This window comes from Alosa pseudoharengus, unplaced genomic scaffold (assembly GCF_046254945.1).
Source record: "Alosa pseudoharengus isolate Yale_2024_CS ecotype anadromous, Long Island Sound unplaced genomic scaffold, YU_APseudo_1.1 YU_APseudo_1.1_scf_17, whole genome shotgun sequence".
In the NCBI taxonomy this organism is placed as follows: domain Eukaryota; kingdom Metazoa; phylum Chordata; class Actinopteri; order Clupeiformes; family Clupeidae; genus Alosa; species Alosa pseudoharengus.
The window spans coordinates 26,147,127-26,163,346 of NW_027468640.1; the positions used below are offsets into that span (position 1 = coordinate 26,147,127).

Here is a 16,220-nt window from a genome sequence, read left to right on the forward strand (position 1 = left end):
AATATTACTGAAATATGTCATACGTTGTTTGACAAAATTACAATTGTTTAGCTTTGATGGCATACATCACAAACTAAAAGAAAGGTTCTTCATATATCAAATAAAACAAATTACACTCACCAATGGGGTAACAGCCCAGAAGTCCTCCCTGGACGCTACACTCCTGTGAAGGGGGACACTGTCCATCACTGCAGCTGACGAAGGGAGGATTGCACCTGCACTTCAGCTCACAGTTAGAAGTGTACCACTCCTCTCCAGGCTGAAAATGAAAAGTAGAAAAATATTAGTAACCAATTAACATAGATGCCAGTGTACTGCATAATATAAGCTGAATAAGAAAGTGGAGAATTATGTATTTTTTTGGAAATATAGAATAACCACTAATACGAATAATCACTAATAAGAAACCAAGTCAGTCATTGCATTAATGTAATCACCTGGTAGTATTGGCCATTGGTGTGTTGGCATCCACAGCTGTCCTTCCTGACACACTTGCCAGCACTGAGAACGTATCCTGGGTCACACACACACCCCTCTGCACACGGTCCATTACACTGCCCTGGGGAAGGTGTGACACAGGAAGGCTGGCAGGGTGGAGCACAGGACTCATAGTGGCTGTTGGGAGGGCAGGTCAGGGCTGTTGATAGAAAAAAAGACAAAAATAGTTATTAATTTGCTAAATCCTTTTTTTTCTCAACAAATGTACAGAACCACCAACAACATGAGGGTGATAAAGACTCACGGCAGAAGGTGCTGTTCCTCCATGATCGATCCGATGGTGACTCCACGATCCTGACACTCATTCACATAGGCCTCTATGGCCTCACACAGGGCAGAGTGCAGTCCATCAAGCTCACACACATCAAACATGCAGTCCTTGAAGAAGCTCTGGAGCAGATCAGAACACACAACATGGAAATATATCGTTAGCTTACTTTTAAAATCTAAAGTGTATCTGAATGTTGCAATAAAAAGACTCCTTTAACATAAACCATTTTTCATAATGGATGTGCTTTTACTCACATTTGGATTAACCTTGGGGTGGCACAAAGCGAATGGGCCGTTGCTTTCCAGTATGATTCCACAGAAGGCAGGTTTCTCATATTTATCTTGTTCCTCTGGTGTACAACCAGGTACAGGCAGTTCAGGAGATTTGTTGCATCTGTGTGTATAAAATAGAATCATTGGTAGATTTGCATGGTAAATATATTAGTGGCCAATGTGACTTTGTGTTTCCTCATATATTACTGTGGGTCTAACTACTACGTAGCTGCATAAGTTAAAGCACTTCTGTGCGCATAACTACATGTACATTGTAAGTGTTAAAAATGCATGATGTTGTTATGGTGCTCCCTGTAAAATCTTACTCTGGGTCAGAGTTCCAGCTGTTTCCAAAGTCATTCGGTTTTGACACGAGTTCGCCTGTAGGCGTACGGAAGTCGTCCTTGGGGTTGCCGTCGTAATCTCCACAAAGGCCACAAAGCTTCTCTTTGTATCTATGGAAGCAACGTTTTTTCTTTTAGTTTATATATTAGAGCAAGATAAAATAGCTGATTATTCCAGAAAAACCAGCCTTATGGTATTGACATACACCTGAAAAATACAGAATCAATGTACGAGCATGAACCAGTATCCTGATTTTTACTCACGCTGCAATCACTTTGATGTCCATGAAGTGGTTGCCATCGTAGCGAACAGTCACTCCAAAACTCATGGCCACGGTGTAATGTTTTCCAGACTTGTAGACAGAAACGTCTGCAGCTGGGTTCACAGGCAGGTTCACATTGGTCCCATTGATCTGGGGATACACACAGAGAAGAGAGTGAAGGGACATCCAGACGCTTGATACACATAATGGACCACTACTACTTCAAGTACAATGTTGAACCACTGCATGATAGACATTTGAGCAGCATTTCATAAAGACACCCTATGGGAATAGTTAGAATCAAAACATTCTGCATGGATATTTGCACTTCTATTTTTCAATAGCTGTGTGCTACTTGCATCCTATATCTTACCCGCACGGTTCCTCCTTTAAGGATGGATATGGTCAATCCATGGACGTAGACATGCACCGCTGATACGTAGCTGATTCTATTGTTGTTGTTGCGGTTCTCATTGGACACATGGACCTCATAGTGTGGCAGACCAGTGGTGTTGCATGGCTTGGACATCAGATAGGTGCAGTTGCCCATGAAGTTGTAATTCTGCTTATCAAAGGTGGTGTAGTGAGGATCACCAGAGGCAATACAGGTGGAGGTGCCTGTGGATGAAAAAAGATAGATACTATTAATAGATACCAAAAATTAAAGCATGCCACACAAAATCTCAGAATCTTAAAATGTTCATGAGCAAAAGAGATTAAAAAAAAAAAATACCTTGAGGATAACATCCAGGGACTCCATTGACCTCTCGGCACTCCTCAGTGGGAGCACAGGTGTTGTCTACGCAGGAGAGAGTGTAGTTTCCAGCACAGCGACACAGCTTGGAGCAGCCATCCCCAAACACAACCTCTCCAGGCTGATGGAGAAACAAGTTTGTTAGGAGTTATCTTATTTTGGTGATATTTAATCCAAAGATAGGTTAAATACCACAAAAGTAATATTTCTGTCTTGATTATACCTCATAGTAGTTGTTGTTGTCATCCAGACAGCCACACTTATCAACGGGAACACACCGGTTTCCTGACAGCACAAAGCCTGGTCTACAGAAACAGCCGCTTACGCAGGTCCCAGTGCAGTTACTGGAGTTAATGTTGGGTTTCTGGCAGGTGGGGACGCATGACGGACCACACTCCAAAAAGTCAGAATTAGGGGGGCACGTCACTGTATAACAAGAGAGAATGAAGAAGTTGAGAAAAAAATGGAAGAGGACATAAATGCAGAGATGACGAGGAGACTTTCATGTTAGGCTACTTAATTATTTAAAAAATAAAAATAAAAACATGTTATCAAGTCTGTACATATGCTGGCCACTAGGACAATCTAGGTAGTGAATTAAAGCAGCAGTATTGTTACTTACCTGGTGTTGTTGTTGGAATTGGCCTTGGTGTTGTTGGTTTGGGAGTAGATGGTGTTGGTGTAGATGGGCTGGGTGTGGAAGGTTTGGGTGTAGTTGGTTTGGGGGTAGTGGCTGGATAGAAGGGGGAAACAATCAGTTGTTAGAGTTCTGGTAGACAGTATAACAGTATCTAATATTACTGAAATATGTCATACGTTGTTTGACAAAATTACAATTGTTTAGCTTTGATGGCATACATCACAAACTAAAAGAAAGGTTCTTCATATATCAAATAAAACAAATTACACTCACCAATGGGGTAACAGCCCAGAAGTCCTCCCTGGACGCTACACTCCTGTGAAGGGGGACACTGTCCATCACTGCAGCTGACGAAGGGAGGATTGCACCTGCACTTCAGCTCACAGTTAGAAGTGTACCACTCCTCTCCAGGCTGAAAATGAAAAGTAGAAAAATATTAGTAACCAATTAACATAGATGCCAGTGTACTGCATAATATAAGCTGAATAAGAAAGTGGAGAATTATTTATTTTTTTGGAAATATAGAATAACCACTAATATGAATAATCACTAATAAGAAACCAAGTCAGTCATTGCATTAATGTAATCACCTGGTAGTATTGGCCATTGGTGTGTTGGCATCCACAGCTGTCCTTCCTGACACACTTGCCAGCACTGAGAACGTATCCTGGGTCACACACACACCCCTCTGCACACGGTCCATTACACTGCCCTGGGGAAGGTGTGACACAGGAAGGCTGGCAGGGTGGAGCACAGGACTCATAGTGGCTGTTGGGAGGGCATGTCAGGGCTGTTGATAGAAAAAAAGACAAAAATAGTTATTAATTTGCTAAATCCTTTTTTTTCTCAACAAATGTACAGAACCACCAACAACATGAGGGTGATAAAGACTCACGGCAGAAGGTGCTGTTCCTCCATGATCCGATGGTGACTCCACGATCCTGACACTCATTCACATAGGCCTCTATGGCCTCACACAGGGCAGAGTGCAGTCCATCCAGCTCACACACGTCAAACATGCAGTCCTTGAAGAAGCTCTGGAGCAGATCAGAACACACAACATGGAAATATATCGTTAGCTCACTTTTAAAATCTAAAGTGTATCTAAATGTTGCAATAAAAAGACTCCTTTAGTATAAACCATTTTTATAATGGACGTGCTTTTACTCACATTTGGATTAACCTTGGGGTGGCACAAAGCGAATGGGCCGTTGCTTTCCAGTATGATTCCACAGAAGGCAGGTTTCTCATATTTATCTTGTTCCTCTGGTGTACAACCAGGTACAGGCAGTTCAGGAGATTTGTTGCATCTGTGTGTACAAAATAGAATCATTGGTAGATTTGCATGGTAAATATATAAGTGGCCAACGTGACTTTGTGTTTCTTCATATATTGCTGTTGGTGTAACTACTACGTAGCTGCATAAGTTAAAGCACTTCTGTGCGCATAACTACATGTACATTGTATGTGTTAAAAATAAATGATGTTGTTATGGTGCTCCCTGTAAAATCTTACTCTGGGTCAGAGTTCCAGCTGTTTCCAAAGTCATTCGGATTTGACACGAGTTCGCCTGTAGGCGTACGGAAGTCGTCCTTGGGGTTGCCGTCGTAATCTCCACAAAGGCCGCAAAGCTTCTCTTTGTAGCTATGGAAGCAAAATGTTTTGTTTTAGTTTATATATCAGAGCAAGATAAAACAACTGATTATTCCAGTACAACCAGCCTTATGGTGTTGCTGTGTCCAACTGAAAAACACTTAATCAATGAACCAGCATCAACCAGTATCCTGATTTTTACTCACGCTGCAATCACTTTGATGTCCATGAAGTGGTTGCCATCGTAGCGAACGGTCACTCCAAAACTCATGGCCACGGTGTAATGTCTTCCAGACTTGTAGACAGAAATGTCTGCAGCTGGGTTCACAGGCAGGTTCACATTGGTCCCATTGATCTGGGGATACACACAGAGAAGAGAGTGAAGGGACATCCAGACCCTTGATACACATAATGGACCACTACTACTTTAATTACAATGTTGAACAACTGCATGATAGACATTTGAGCAGCACTTCATTAAGACATCCTATGGGAATAGTTAGAATCAAAACATTCTGCATGGATATTTGCACTTCTATTTTTCAATAGCTGTGTGCTACTTGCATCCTATATCTTACCCGCACGGTTCCTCCTTTAAGGATAGATATGGTCATTCCATGGACGTAGACATGCACCGCTGATACGTAGCTGATTCTATTGTTGTTGTTGCGGTTCTCATTGGACACATGGACCTCATAGTGTGGCAGACCAGTGGTGTTGCATGGCTTGGACATCAGATAGGTGCAGTTGCCCATGAAGTTGTAATTCTGCTTATCAAAGGTGGTGTAGTGAGGATCACTAGAGGCAATACAGGTGGAGGTGCCTGTGGATGAAAAAAGATAGATACTATTAATAGATTCCAAAAATTAAAGCATGCCGCACAAAATCTCAGAAACCTAAAATGTTCATGAGCAAAAGAGATTTAAAAAAAAAAAAGAAATACCTTGAGGATAACATCCAGGGACTCCATTGACCTCTCGGCACTCCTCAGTGGGAGCACAGGTGTTGTCCACGCAGGAGAAAGTGTAGTTTCCAGCACAGCGACACAGCTTGGAGCAGCCATCCCCAAACACAACCTCTCCAGGCTGATGGAGAAACAAGTTTGTTAGGAGTTATCTTATTTTGGTGATATTTAATCCAAAGATGGGTTAAATACCACAAAAGTAACATTTCTGTCTTGATTATTACCTCATAGTAGTTGTTGTTTTCATCCAGACAGCCACACTTATCAACGGGAACACACCGGTTTCCTGACAGCACAAAGCCTGGTCTACAGAAACAGCCGCTTACGCAGGTCCCAGTGCAGTTACTGGAGTTAATGTTGGGTTTCTGGCAGGTGGGGACGCATGACGGACCACACTCCAAAAAGTCAGAATTAGGGGGGCACGTCACTGTATAACAAGAGAAAATGAAGAAGTTGAGAAATAAATGGAAGAGGACATAAATGCAGAGATGACGAGGAGACTTTCATGTTAGGCTACTTAATTATTTAAAAAATACAAATAAAAACATGTTATCAAGTCTGTACATATGCTGGCCACTAGGACAATCTAGGTAGTGAATTAAAGCAGCAGTATTGTTACTTACCTGGTGTTGTTGTTGGAATTGGCCTTGGTGTTGTTGGTTTTGGAGTAGATGGTGTTGGTGTAGATGGGCTGGGTGTGGAAGGTTTGGGTGTAGTTGGTTTGGGGGTAGTGGCTGGATAGAAGGGGGAAACAATCAGTGGTTAGAGTTCTGGTACACAGTATAACAGTATCTAATATTACTGAAATATGTCATACATTGTTTGACAAAATTACAATTGTTTAGCTTTGAGGGCATACATCACAAACTAACGGAAAGGTTCTTCATATATTAAATAAAAAAAAATACACTACCAATGGGGTAACAGCCCAGAAGTCCTCCCTGGACGCTACACTCTTGTGAAGGGGGACACTGTCCATCACTGCAGCTGACGAAAGGAGGATTGCACCTGCACTTCAGGTCACAGTTAGAGGTGTACCACTCCTCTCCAGGCTGAAAATGAAAAGTAGAAAAATATTAGTAACCAATTAACATAGATGCGAGTGTACTGCATTATATAAGCTGAATAAGAAAGTGGAGAATTATGTATTTTTTTGGAAATATAGAATAACCACTAATATGAATAATCACTAATAATAAACCAAGTCAGTCATTGCATTAATGTAATCACCTGGTAGTATTGGCCATTGGTGTGTTGGCATCCACAGCTGTCCTTCCTGACACACTTGCCAGCACTGAGAACGTATCCTGGGTCACACACACACCCCTCTGCACACGGTCCATTACACTGCCCTGGGGAAGGTGTGACACAGGAAGGCTGGCAGGGTGGAGCACAGGACTCATAGTGGCTGTTGGGAGGGCAGGTCAAGGCTGTTGATAGAAAAAAAGACAAAAATAGTTATTCATTTGCTAAATCCTTTTTTTTCTCAACAAATGTACAGAACCACCAACAACATGAGGGTGATAAAGACTCACGGCAGAAGGTGCTGTTCCTCCATGATCCGATGGTGACTCCACGATCCTGACACTCATTCACATAGGCCTCTATGGCCTCACACAGGGCAGAGTGCAGTCCATCAAGCTCACACACATCAAACATGCAGTCCTTGAAGAAGCTCTGGAGCAGATCAGAACACACAACATGGAAATATATTGTTAGCTCACTTTTAAAATCTAAAGTGTATCTAAATGTTGCAATAAAAAGACTCCTTTAGTATAAACCATTTTTATAATGGACGTGCTTTTACTCACATTTGGATTAACCTTGGGGTGGCACAAAGCGAATGGGCCGTTGCTTTCCAGTATGATTCCACAGAAGGCAGGTTTCTCATATTTATCTTGTTCCTCTGGTGTACAACCAGGTACAGGCAGTTCAGGAGATTTGTTGCATCTGTGTGTACAAAATAGAATCATTGGTAGATTTGCATGGTAAATATATAAGTGGCCAACGTGACTTTGTGTTTCTTCATATATTGCTGTTGGTGTAACTACTACGTAGCTGCATAAGTTAAAGCACTTCTGTGCGCATAACTACATGTACATTGTATGTGTTAAAAATACATGATGTTGTTATGGTGCTCCTTGTAAAATCTTACTCTGGATCAGAGTTCCAGCTGTTTCCAAAGTCATTCGGATTTGACACGAGTTCGCCTGTAGGCGTACGGAAGTCGTCCTTGGGGTTGCCGTCGTAATCTCCACAAAGGCCGCAAAGCTTCTCTTTGTAGCTATGGAAGCAAAATGTTTTGTTTTAGTTTATATATCAGAGCAAGATAAAACAACTGATTATTCCAGTACAACCAGCCTTATGGTGTTGCTGTGTCCAACTGAAAAACACTTAATCAATGAACCAGCATGAACCAGTATCCTGATTTTTACTCACGCTGCAATCACTTTGATGTCCATGAAGTGGTTGCCATCGTAGCGAACGGTCACTCCAAAACTCATGGCCACGGTGTAATGTCTTCCAGAATTGTAGACAGAAATGTCTGCAGCTGGGTTCACAGGCAGGTTCACATTGGTCCCATTGATCTGGGGATACACACAGAGAAGAGAGTGAAGGGACATCCAGACCCTTGATACACATAATGGACCACTACTACTTTAATTACAATGTTGAACAACTGCATGATAGACATTTGAGCAGCACTTCATTAAGACATCCTATGGGAATAGTTAGAATCAAAACATTCTGCATGGATATTTGCACTTCTATTTTTCAATAGCTGTGTGCTACTTGCATCCTATATCTTACCCGCACGGTTCCTCCTTTAAGGATAGATATGGTCATTCCATGGACGTAGACATGCACCGCTGATACGTAGCTGATTCTATTGTTGTTGTTGCGGTTCTCATTGGACACATGGACCTCATAGTGTGGCAGACCAGTGGTGTTGCATGGCTTGGACATCAGATAGGTGCAGTTGCCCATGAAGTTGTAATTCTGCTTATCAAAGGTGGTGTAGTGAGGATCACTAGAGGCAATACAGGTGGAGGTGCCTGTGGATGAAAAAAGATAGATACTATTAATAGATTCCAAAAATTAAAGCATGCCGCACAAAATCTCAGAAACCTAAAATGTTCATGAGCAAAAGAGATTTAAAAAAAAAAAAGAAATACCTTGAGGATAACATCCAGGGACTCCATTGACCTCTCGGCACTCCTCAGTGGGAGCACAGGTGTTGTCCACGCAGGAGAAAGTGTAGTTTCCAGCACAGCGACACAGCTTGGAGCAGCCATCCCCAAACACAACCTCTCCAGGCTGATGGAGAAACAAGTTTGTTAGGAGTTATCTTATTTTGGTGATATTTAATCCAAAGATGGGTTAAATACCACAAAAGTAACATTTCTGTCTTGATTATTACCTCATAGTAGTTGTTGTTTTCATCCAGACAGCCACACTTATCAACGGGAACACACCGGTTTCCTGACAGCACAAAGCCTGGTCTACAGAAACAGCCGCTTACGCAGGTCCCAGTGCAGTTACTGGAGTTAATGTTGGGTTTCTGGCAGGTGGGGACGCATGACGGACCACACTCCAAAAAGTCAGAATTAGGGGGGCACGTCACTGTATAACAAGAGAAAATGAAGAAGTTGAGAAATAAATGGAAGAGGACATAAATGCAGAGATGACGAGGAGACTTTCATGTTAGGCTACTTAATTATTTAAAAAATACAAATAAAAACATGTTATCAAGTCTGTACATATGCTGGCCACTAGGACAATCTAGGTAGTGAATTAAAGCAGCAGTATTGTTACTTACCTGGTGTTGTTGTTGGAATTGGCCTTGGTGTTGTTGGTTTTGGAGTAGATGGTGTTGGTGTAGATGGGCTGGGTGTGGAAGGTTTGGGTGTAGTTGGTTTGGGGGTAGTGGCTGGATAGAAGGGGGAAACAATCAGTGGTTAGAGTTCTGGTACACAGTATAACAGTATCTAATATTACTGAAATATGTCATACATTGTTTGACAAAATTACAATTGTTTAGCTTTGAGGGCATACATCACAAACTAACGGAAAGGTTCTTCATATATTAAATTAAAAAAAATACACTACCAATGGGGTAACAGCCCAGAAGTCCTCCCTGGACGCTACACTCTTGTGAAGGGGGACACTGTCCATCACTGCAGCTGACGAAAGGAGGATTGCACCTGCACTTCAGGTCACAGTTAGAGGTGTACCACTCCTCTCCAGGCTGAAAATGAAAAGTAGAAAAATATTAGTAACCAATTAACATAGATGCGAGTGTACTGCATTATATAAGCTGAATAAGAAAGTGGAGAATTATGTATTTTTTTGGAAATATAGAATAACCACTAATATGAATAATCACTAATAATAAACCAAGTCAGTCATTGCATTAATGTAATCACCTGGTAGTATTGGCCATTGGTGTGTTGGCATCCACAGCTGTCCTTCCTGACACACTTGCCAGCACTGAGAACGTATCCTGGGTCACACACACACCCCTCTGCACACGGTCCATTACACTGCCCTGGGGAAGGTGTGACACAGGAAGGCTGGCAGGGTGGAGCACAGGACTCATAGTGGCTGTTGGGAGGGCAGGTCAAGGCTGTTGATAGAAAAAAAGACAAAAATAGTTATTAATTTGCTAAATCCTTTTTTTTCTCAACAAATGTACAGAACCACCAACAACATGAGGGTGATACTCACGGCAGAAGGTGCTGTTCCTCCATGATCCGATGGTGACTCCACGATCCTGACACTCATTCACATAGGCCTCTATGGCCTCACACAGGGCAGAGTGCAGTCCATCAAGCTCACACACATCAAACAAGCAGTCCTTGAAGAAGCTCTGGAGCAGATAAGAACACACAACATGGAAATATATCGTTAGCTCACTTTTAAAATCTAAAGTGTATCTAAATGTTGCAATAAAAAGACTCCTTTATATAAACCATTTTCTATAATGGACGTGCTTTTACTCACATTTGGATTAACCTTGGGGTGGCACAAAGCGAATGGGCCGTTGCTTTCTAGTATAATTCCACAGAAGGCAGGTTTCTCATATTTATCTTGTTCCTCTGGTGTACAACCAGGTACAGGCAGTTCGGGAGATTTGTTGCATCTGTGTACAGAAAACAGAGGTAAACCACAATTTAGATGCACATGTTGAGTCCATTAATTAGCAGTCAATGTGCCTTAGTCTGTCTTCATGCCTAACTGTCTCATGCTAACAAGTATTTGCAGAAGCCAAAGTACTTATGTCCTCAACTACATGTACATTTTATGTGGTAAAACGTTGCTATGGTGCTCCCTGTAAAATCTTACTCTGGGTCAGAGTTCCAGCTGTTTCCAAAGTCATTCGGTTTTGTCACAAGTTCGCCTGTAGGTGTACGGAAGTCGTCCTTGGGGTTGCCGTCGTAATCTCCACAAAGGCCACAAAGCTTCTCTTTGTATCTATGGAAGCAAAACATTTTTGTTTTAGTTTATCAGAGCAAGATAAAACAACTGAATATTCCAGTTCAACCAGCCTTATGGTATTGCTGTGTCCAACTGAAAAACACTTAATCAATGAACCAGCATCAACCAGTATCCTGATTTTTACTCACGCTGCAATCACTTTGATGTCCATGAAGTGGTTGCCATCGTAGCGAACGGTCACTCCAAAACTCATGGCCACGGTGTAATGTTTTCCAGACTTGTAGACAGAAACGTCTGCAGCTGGGTTCACAGGCAGGTTCACATTGGTCCCATTGATCTGGGGATACACACAGAGAAGAGAGTGAAGGGACATGCAGACACTTGATACACATATGGCACATCAGGAAATAGTCATCTCACGACTCGACTACTGCAACGCCCTCCTGACAGGTCTCCCAGCCTGCGCAGTGAAACCCCTTCAGATGATCCAGAACGCGGCGGCACACCTGGTCTACAACCAACCCAAAAGGGCGCATGTTACCCCGCTGCTCATCCAGCTACACTGGCTACCTGTGGCGGCCCGCATCAAATTCAAGGCTCTAACGCTTGCCTACAAAGTAGTCTCCGGTTCTGCTCCCGCCTACTTGAATGCCCTCATACAGACATACGCTACCTCTAGACCGCTGCGCTCCTCAGACGAACGACGTCTAGCTCTACCACCGGTACGCTCAGGCCAATCCAAACTTTTCTCATCTGTTGTTCCTCGTTGGTGGAACACACTGCCAGTTCCTACAAGGGCAGGGACATCCATCTCCATTTTCAAAAAACTCCTGAAGACCCAGCTCTTTAGAGAACATCTCCTCTCATAGCACCACTTACAACAAGTCTGGCTGATCCTAGCACTTACCAGCCGTCTTGAACTGACACGTAACTGTTAAAAACAGCACTCACTGATGCACTTATTCTTACTGTACTCTATCGTTTTTTAAATTGTCCTAAACTTGTTGAGAATTGCTTTAAAACTTAAACTGTTTACCATGTTGTTAGTCGCTTTGGCTAAAAATGCGTCAGCCAAATGTAATGTAATGTAATATAACATATGGACCACTACTACTTTAAGTACAATGTTGAACCACTGCATGACATTTGAGCAGCACTTCATGAAGACATCCTATGGGAATAGTTACAATCAAAACATTCTGCATGGATATTTGCACTTCTATTTCTCAATAGCTGTGTGCTACTTGCATCCTATATCTTACCCGCACGGTTCCTCCTTTAAGGATAGATATGGTCATTCCATGGACGTAGACATGCACCGCTGATACGTAGCTGATTCTATTGTTGTTGTTGCGGTTCTCATTGGACACATGGACCTCATAGTGTGGCAGACCAGTGGTGTTGCATGGCTTGGACATCAGGTAGGTGCAGTTGCCCATGAAGTTGTAATTCTGCTTATCAAAGGTGGTGTAGTGAGGATCACCAGAAGCAATACAGGTGGAGGTGCCTGTGGATGAAAAAAGATAGATACTATTAATAGATACCAAGAGTTAAAGCATGCCACACAAAATCTCAGAAACTTAAAATGTTCATGAGCAAAAGAGATTTAAAAAAAAAAAGAAATACCTTGAGGATAACATCCAGGGACTCCATTGACCTCTCGGCACTCCTCAGTGGGAGCACAGGTGTTGTCCACGCAGGAGAGAGTGTAGTTTCCAGCACAGCGACACAGCTTGGAACAGCCATCCCCAAACACAACCTCTCCAGGCTGATGGAGAAACAAGTTTGTTAGGAGTTATCTTATTTTGGTGATATTTAATCCAAAGATAGGTTAAATACCACAAAAGTAATATTTCTGTCTTGATTATACCTCATAGTAGTTGTTGTTGTCATCCAGACAGCCACACTTATCAACGGGAACACACCGGTTTCCTGACAGCACAAAGCCTGGTCTACAGAAACAGCCGCTTACGCAGGTCCCAGTGCAGTTACTGGAGTTAATGTTGGGTTTCTGGCAGGTGGGGACGCATGACGGACCACACTCCAAAAAGTCAGAATTAGGGGGGCACGTCACTGTATAACAAGAGAGAATGAAGAAGTTGAGAAAAAAATGGAAGAGGACATAAATGCAGAGATGACGAGGAGACTTTCATGTTAGGCTACTTAATTATTTAAAAAATAAAAATAAAAACATGTTATCAAGTCTGTACATATGCTGGCCACTAGGACAATCTAGGTAGTGAATTAAAGCAGCAGTATTGTTACTTACCTGGTGTTGTTGTTGGAATTGGCCTTGGTGTTGTTGGTTTGGGAGTAGATGGTGTTGGTGTAGATGGGCTGGGTGTGGAAGGTTTGGGTGTAGTTGGTTTGGGGGTAGTGGCTGGATAAAAGGGGGTGAAAGGGAAATCAGTTGTTAGAGTTCTGGTACGCAGTATATCAGTATCTAATATTACTGAAATATGTCATACTTTGTTTGACAAAATTACAATTGTTTAGGTTTGATGGCATACATCACAAACTAAAAGAAAGGTTCTTCATATATCAAATAAAACAAATTACACTCACCAATGGGGTAACAGCCCAGAAGTCCTCCCTGGACGCTACACTCCTGTGAAGGGGGACACTGTCCATCACTGCAGCTGACGAAAGGAGGATTGCACCTGCACTTCAGGTCACAGTTAGAAGTGTACCACTCCTCTCCAGGCTGAAAATGAAAAGTAGAAAAATATTAGTAACCAATTAACATAGATGCCAGTGTACTGCATTATATAAGCTGAATAAGAAAGTGGAGAATTATGTATTTGTTTGGAAATATAGAATAACCACTAATACGAATAATCACTAATAAGAAACCAAGTCAGTCATTGCATTAATGTAATCACCTGGTAGTATTGGCCATTGGTGTGTTGGCATCCACAGCTGTCGTTCCTGACACACTTGCCAGCACTGAGAACGTATCCTGGGTCACACACACACCCCTCTGCACACGGTCCATTACACTGCCCTGGGGAAGGTGTGACACAGGAAGGCTGGCAGGGTGGAGCGCAGGACTCAAAGTGGCTGTTGGGAGGGCAGGTCAAGGCTGTTGATAGAAAAAAAGACAAAAATAGTTATTCATTTGCTAAATCCTTTTTTTTCTCAACAAATGTACAGAACCACCAACAACATGAGGGTGATAAAGACTCACGGCAGAAGGTGCTGTTCCTCCATGATCCGATGGTGACTCCACGATCCTGACACTCATTCACATAGGCCTCTATGGCCTCACACAGGGCAGAGTGCAGTCCATCCAGCTCACACACGTCAAACATGCAGTCCTTGAAGAAGCTCTGGAGCAGATCAGAACACACAACATGGAAATATATCGTTAGCTCACTTTTAAAATCTAAAGTGTATCTAAATGTTGCAATAAAAAGACTCCTTTAACATAAACCATTTTTTATAATGGATGTGCTTTTACTCACATTTGGATTAACCTTGGGGTGGCACAAAGCGAATGGGCCGTTGCTTTCCAGTATGATTCCACAGAAGGCAGGTTTCTCATATTTATCTTGTTCCTCTGGTGTACAACCAGGTACAGGCAGTTCGGGAGATTTGTTGCATCTGTGTGTACAAAACAGAGGTAAACCACAATTTAGATGCACATGTTGAGTCCATTAATTAGCGGTCAATGTGCCTTTGTCTGTCTTCATGCCTAACTGTCTCATGCTAACAAGTATTTGTAGAAGCCAAAGTACTTATGTCCTCAACTACATGTACATTTTATGTGGTAAAACATTGCTATGGTGCTCCCTGTAAAATCTTACTCTGGGTCAGAGTTCCAGCTGTTTCCAAAGTCATTCGGTTTTGTCACGAGTTCGCCTGTGGGCGTACGGAAGTCGTCCTTGGGGTTGCCGTCATAATCTCCACAAAGGCCGCAAAGCTTCTCTTTGTATCTATGGAAGCAACGTTTTTTTGTTTTAGTTGACAGATAAAACAGCGGATTATTCCAGTAAAACCACCCTCAAGATATTTACATCCATCTGAAAAATACACAATCAATGTACAAGCATTAACCAGTATCCTGATTTTTACTCACGCTGCAATCACTTTGATGTCCATGAAGTGGTTGCCATCATAGCGAACAGTCACTCCAAAACTCATGACCACGGTGTAATGTTTTCCAGACTTGTAGACAGAAACGTCTGCAGCTGGATTCATAGGCAGGTTCACATTGGTCCCATTGATCTGGGGATACACACAGAGAAGAGAGTGAAGGGACATCCAGACGCTTGATACACATAATGGACCACTACTACTTTAAGTACAATGTTGAACCACTGCATGATAGACATTTGAGCAGCATTACATAAAGACACCCTATGGGAATAGTTAGAATCAAAACATTCTGCATGGATATTTGCACTTCTATTTTTCAATAGCTGTGTGCTACTTGCATCCTATATCTTACCCGCACGGTTCCTCCTTTAAGGATAGATATGGTCATTCCATGGACGTAGACATGCACCGCTGATACGTAGCTGATTCTATTGTTGTTGTTGCGGTTCTCATTGGACACATGGACCTCATAGTGTGGCAGACCAGTGGTGTTGCATGGCTTGGACATCAGATAGGTGCAGTTGCCCATGAAGTTGTAATTCTGCTTATCAAAGGTGGTGTAGTGAGGATCACCAGAGGCAATACAGGTGGAGGTGCCTGTGGATGAAAAAAGATAGATACTATTAATAGATACCAAAAGTTAAAGCATGCCGCACAAAATCTCAGAAACTTAAAATGTTCATGAGGAAAAGAGAAAAAAAATACCTTGAGGATAACATCCAGGGACTCCATTGACCTCTCGGCACTCCTCAGTGGGAGCACAGGTGTTGTCTACACAGGAGAGAGTGTAGTTTCCAGCACAGCGACACAGCTTGGAGCAGCCATCCCCAAACACAACCTCTCCAGGCTGATGGAGAAACAAGTTTGTTAGGAGTTATTTTATTTTGGTGATATTTAATCCAAAGATAGCTCAAAGACAACAAAAGCAAAAATTCTGTCTTGATCATACCTCATAGTAGTTGTTGTTGTCATCCAGACAGCCACACTTATCAACGGGAACACACCGGTTTCCTGACAGCACAAAGCCTGGTCTACAGAAACAGCCGCTTACGCAGGTCCCAGTGCAGTTACTGGAGTTAATGTT

At 42.4% G+C, this 16,220-nt stretch overlaps 1 protein-coding gene across 1 annotated transcript in view; it reads right to left on the reverse strand.

Moving 5' to 3' along the window:
* Nucleotides 1-16,220, reverse strand: part of zanl (zonadhesin, like) — a 52,313-nt gene that overhangs the window by 30,668 nt on the left and 5,425 nt on the right. Inside the window, exons 8-54 of the mRNA XM_076288374.1 lie at nucleotides 15,117-15,265; nucleotides 14,845-14,973; nucleotides 14,503-14,641; nucleotides 14,226-14,367; nucleotides 13,921-14,120; nucleotides 13,604-13,742; nucleotides 13,308-13,418; nucleotides 12,909-13,111; nucleotides 12,665-12,806; nucleotides 12,301-12,545; nucleotides 11,227-11,375; nucleotides 10,946-11,074; nucleotides 10,604-10,742; nucleotides 10,328-10,469; nucleotides 10,027-10,226; nucleotides 9,710-9,848; nucleotides 9,420-9,530; nucleotides 9,021-9,223; nucleotides 8,776-8,917; nucleotides 8,411-8,655; nucleotides 8,039-8,187; nucleotides 7,755-7,883; nucleotides 7,411-7,549; nucleotides 7,135-7,276; nucleotides 6,830-7,029; nucleotides 6,513-6,651; nucleotides 6,223-6,333; nucleotides 5,824-6,026; nucleotides 5,579-5,720; nucleotides 5,214-5,458; nucleotides 4,842-4,990; nucleotides 4,558-4,686; nucleotides 4,214-4,352; nucleotides 3,938-4,079; nucleotides 3,633-3,832; nucleotides 3,316-3,454; nucleotides 3,025-3,135; nucleotides 2,626-2,828; nucleotides 2,382-2,523; nucleotides 2,022-2,266; nucleotides 1,650-1,798; nucleotides 1,368-1,496; nucleotides 1,024-1,162; nucleotides 798-888; nucleotides 743-766; nucleotides 438-637; nucleotides 121-259 (exon numbers count right to left, since the gene is read on the reverse strand). Of these exons, the coding sequence (XP_076144489.1) occupies nucleotides 121-259; nucleotides 438-637; nucleotides 743-766; nucleotides 798-888; nucleotides 1,024-1,162; nucleotides 1,368-1,496; nucleotides 1,650-1,798; nucleotides 2,022-2,266; nucleotides 2,382-2,523; nucleotides 2,626-2,828; nucleotides 3,025-3,135; nucleotides 3,316-3,454; nucleotides 3,633-3,832; nucleotides 3,938-4,079; nucleotides 4,214-4,352; nucleotides 4,558-4,686; nucleotides 4,842-4,990; nucleotides 5,214-5,458; nucleotides 5,579-5,720; nucleotides 5,824-6,026; nucleotides 6,223-6,333; nucleotides 6,513-6,651; nucleotides 6,830-7,029; nucleotides 7,135-7,276; nucleotides 7,411-7,549; nucleotides 7,755-7,883; nucleotides 8,039-8,187; nucleotides 8,411-8,655; nucleotides 8,776-8,917; nucleotides 9,021-9,223; nucleotides 9,420-9,530; nucleotides 9,710-9,848; nucleotides 10,027-10,226; nucleotides 10,328-10,469; nucleotides 10,604-10,742; nucleotides 10,946-11,074; nucleotides 11,227-11,375; nucleotides 12,301-12,545; nucleotides 12,665-12,806; nucleotides 12,909-13,111; nucleotides 13,308-13,418; nucleotides 13,604-13,742; nucleotides 13,921-14,120; nucleotides 14,226-14,367; nucleotides 14,503-14,641; nucleotides 14,845-14,973; nucleotides 15,117-15,265 (7,267 nt within the window). The remainder of the gene's footprint in view (nucleotides 1-120; nucleotides 260-437; nucleotides 638-742; nucleotides 767-797; nucleotides 889-1,023; nucleotides 1,163-1,367; nucleotides 1,497-1,649; nucleotides 1,799-2,021; nucleotides 2,267-2,381; nucleotides 2,524-2,625; nucleotides 2,829-3,024; nucleotides 3,136-3,315; nucleotides 3,455-3,632; nucleotides 3,833-3,937; nucleotides 4,080-4,213; nucleotides 4,353-4,557; nucleotides 4,687-4,841; nucleotides 4,991-5,213; nucleotides 5,459-5,578; nucleotides 5,721-5,823; nucleotides 6,027-6,222; nucleotides 6,334-6,512; nucleotides 6,652-6,829; nucleotides 7,030-7,134; nucleotides 7,277-7,410; nucleotides 7,550-7,754; nucleotides 7,884-8,038; nucleotides 8,188-8,410; nucleotides 8,656-8,775; nucleotides 8,918-9,020; nucleotides 9,224-9,419; nucleotides 9,531-9,709; nucleotides 9,849-10,026; nucleotides 10,227-10,327; nucleotides 10,470-10,603; nucleotides 10,743-10,945; nucleotides 11,075-11,226; nucleotides 11,376-12,300; nucleotides 12,546-12,664; nucleotides 12,807-12,908; nucleotides 13,112-13,307; nucleotides 13,419-13,603; nucleotides 13,743-13,920; nucleotides 14,121-14,225; nucleotides 14,368-14,502; nucleotides 14,642-14,844; nucleotides 14,974-15,116; nucleotides 15,266-16,220) is intronic.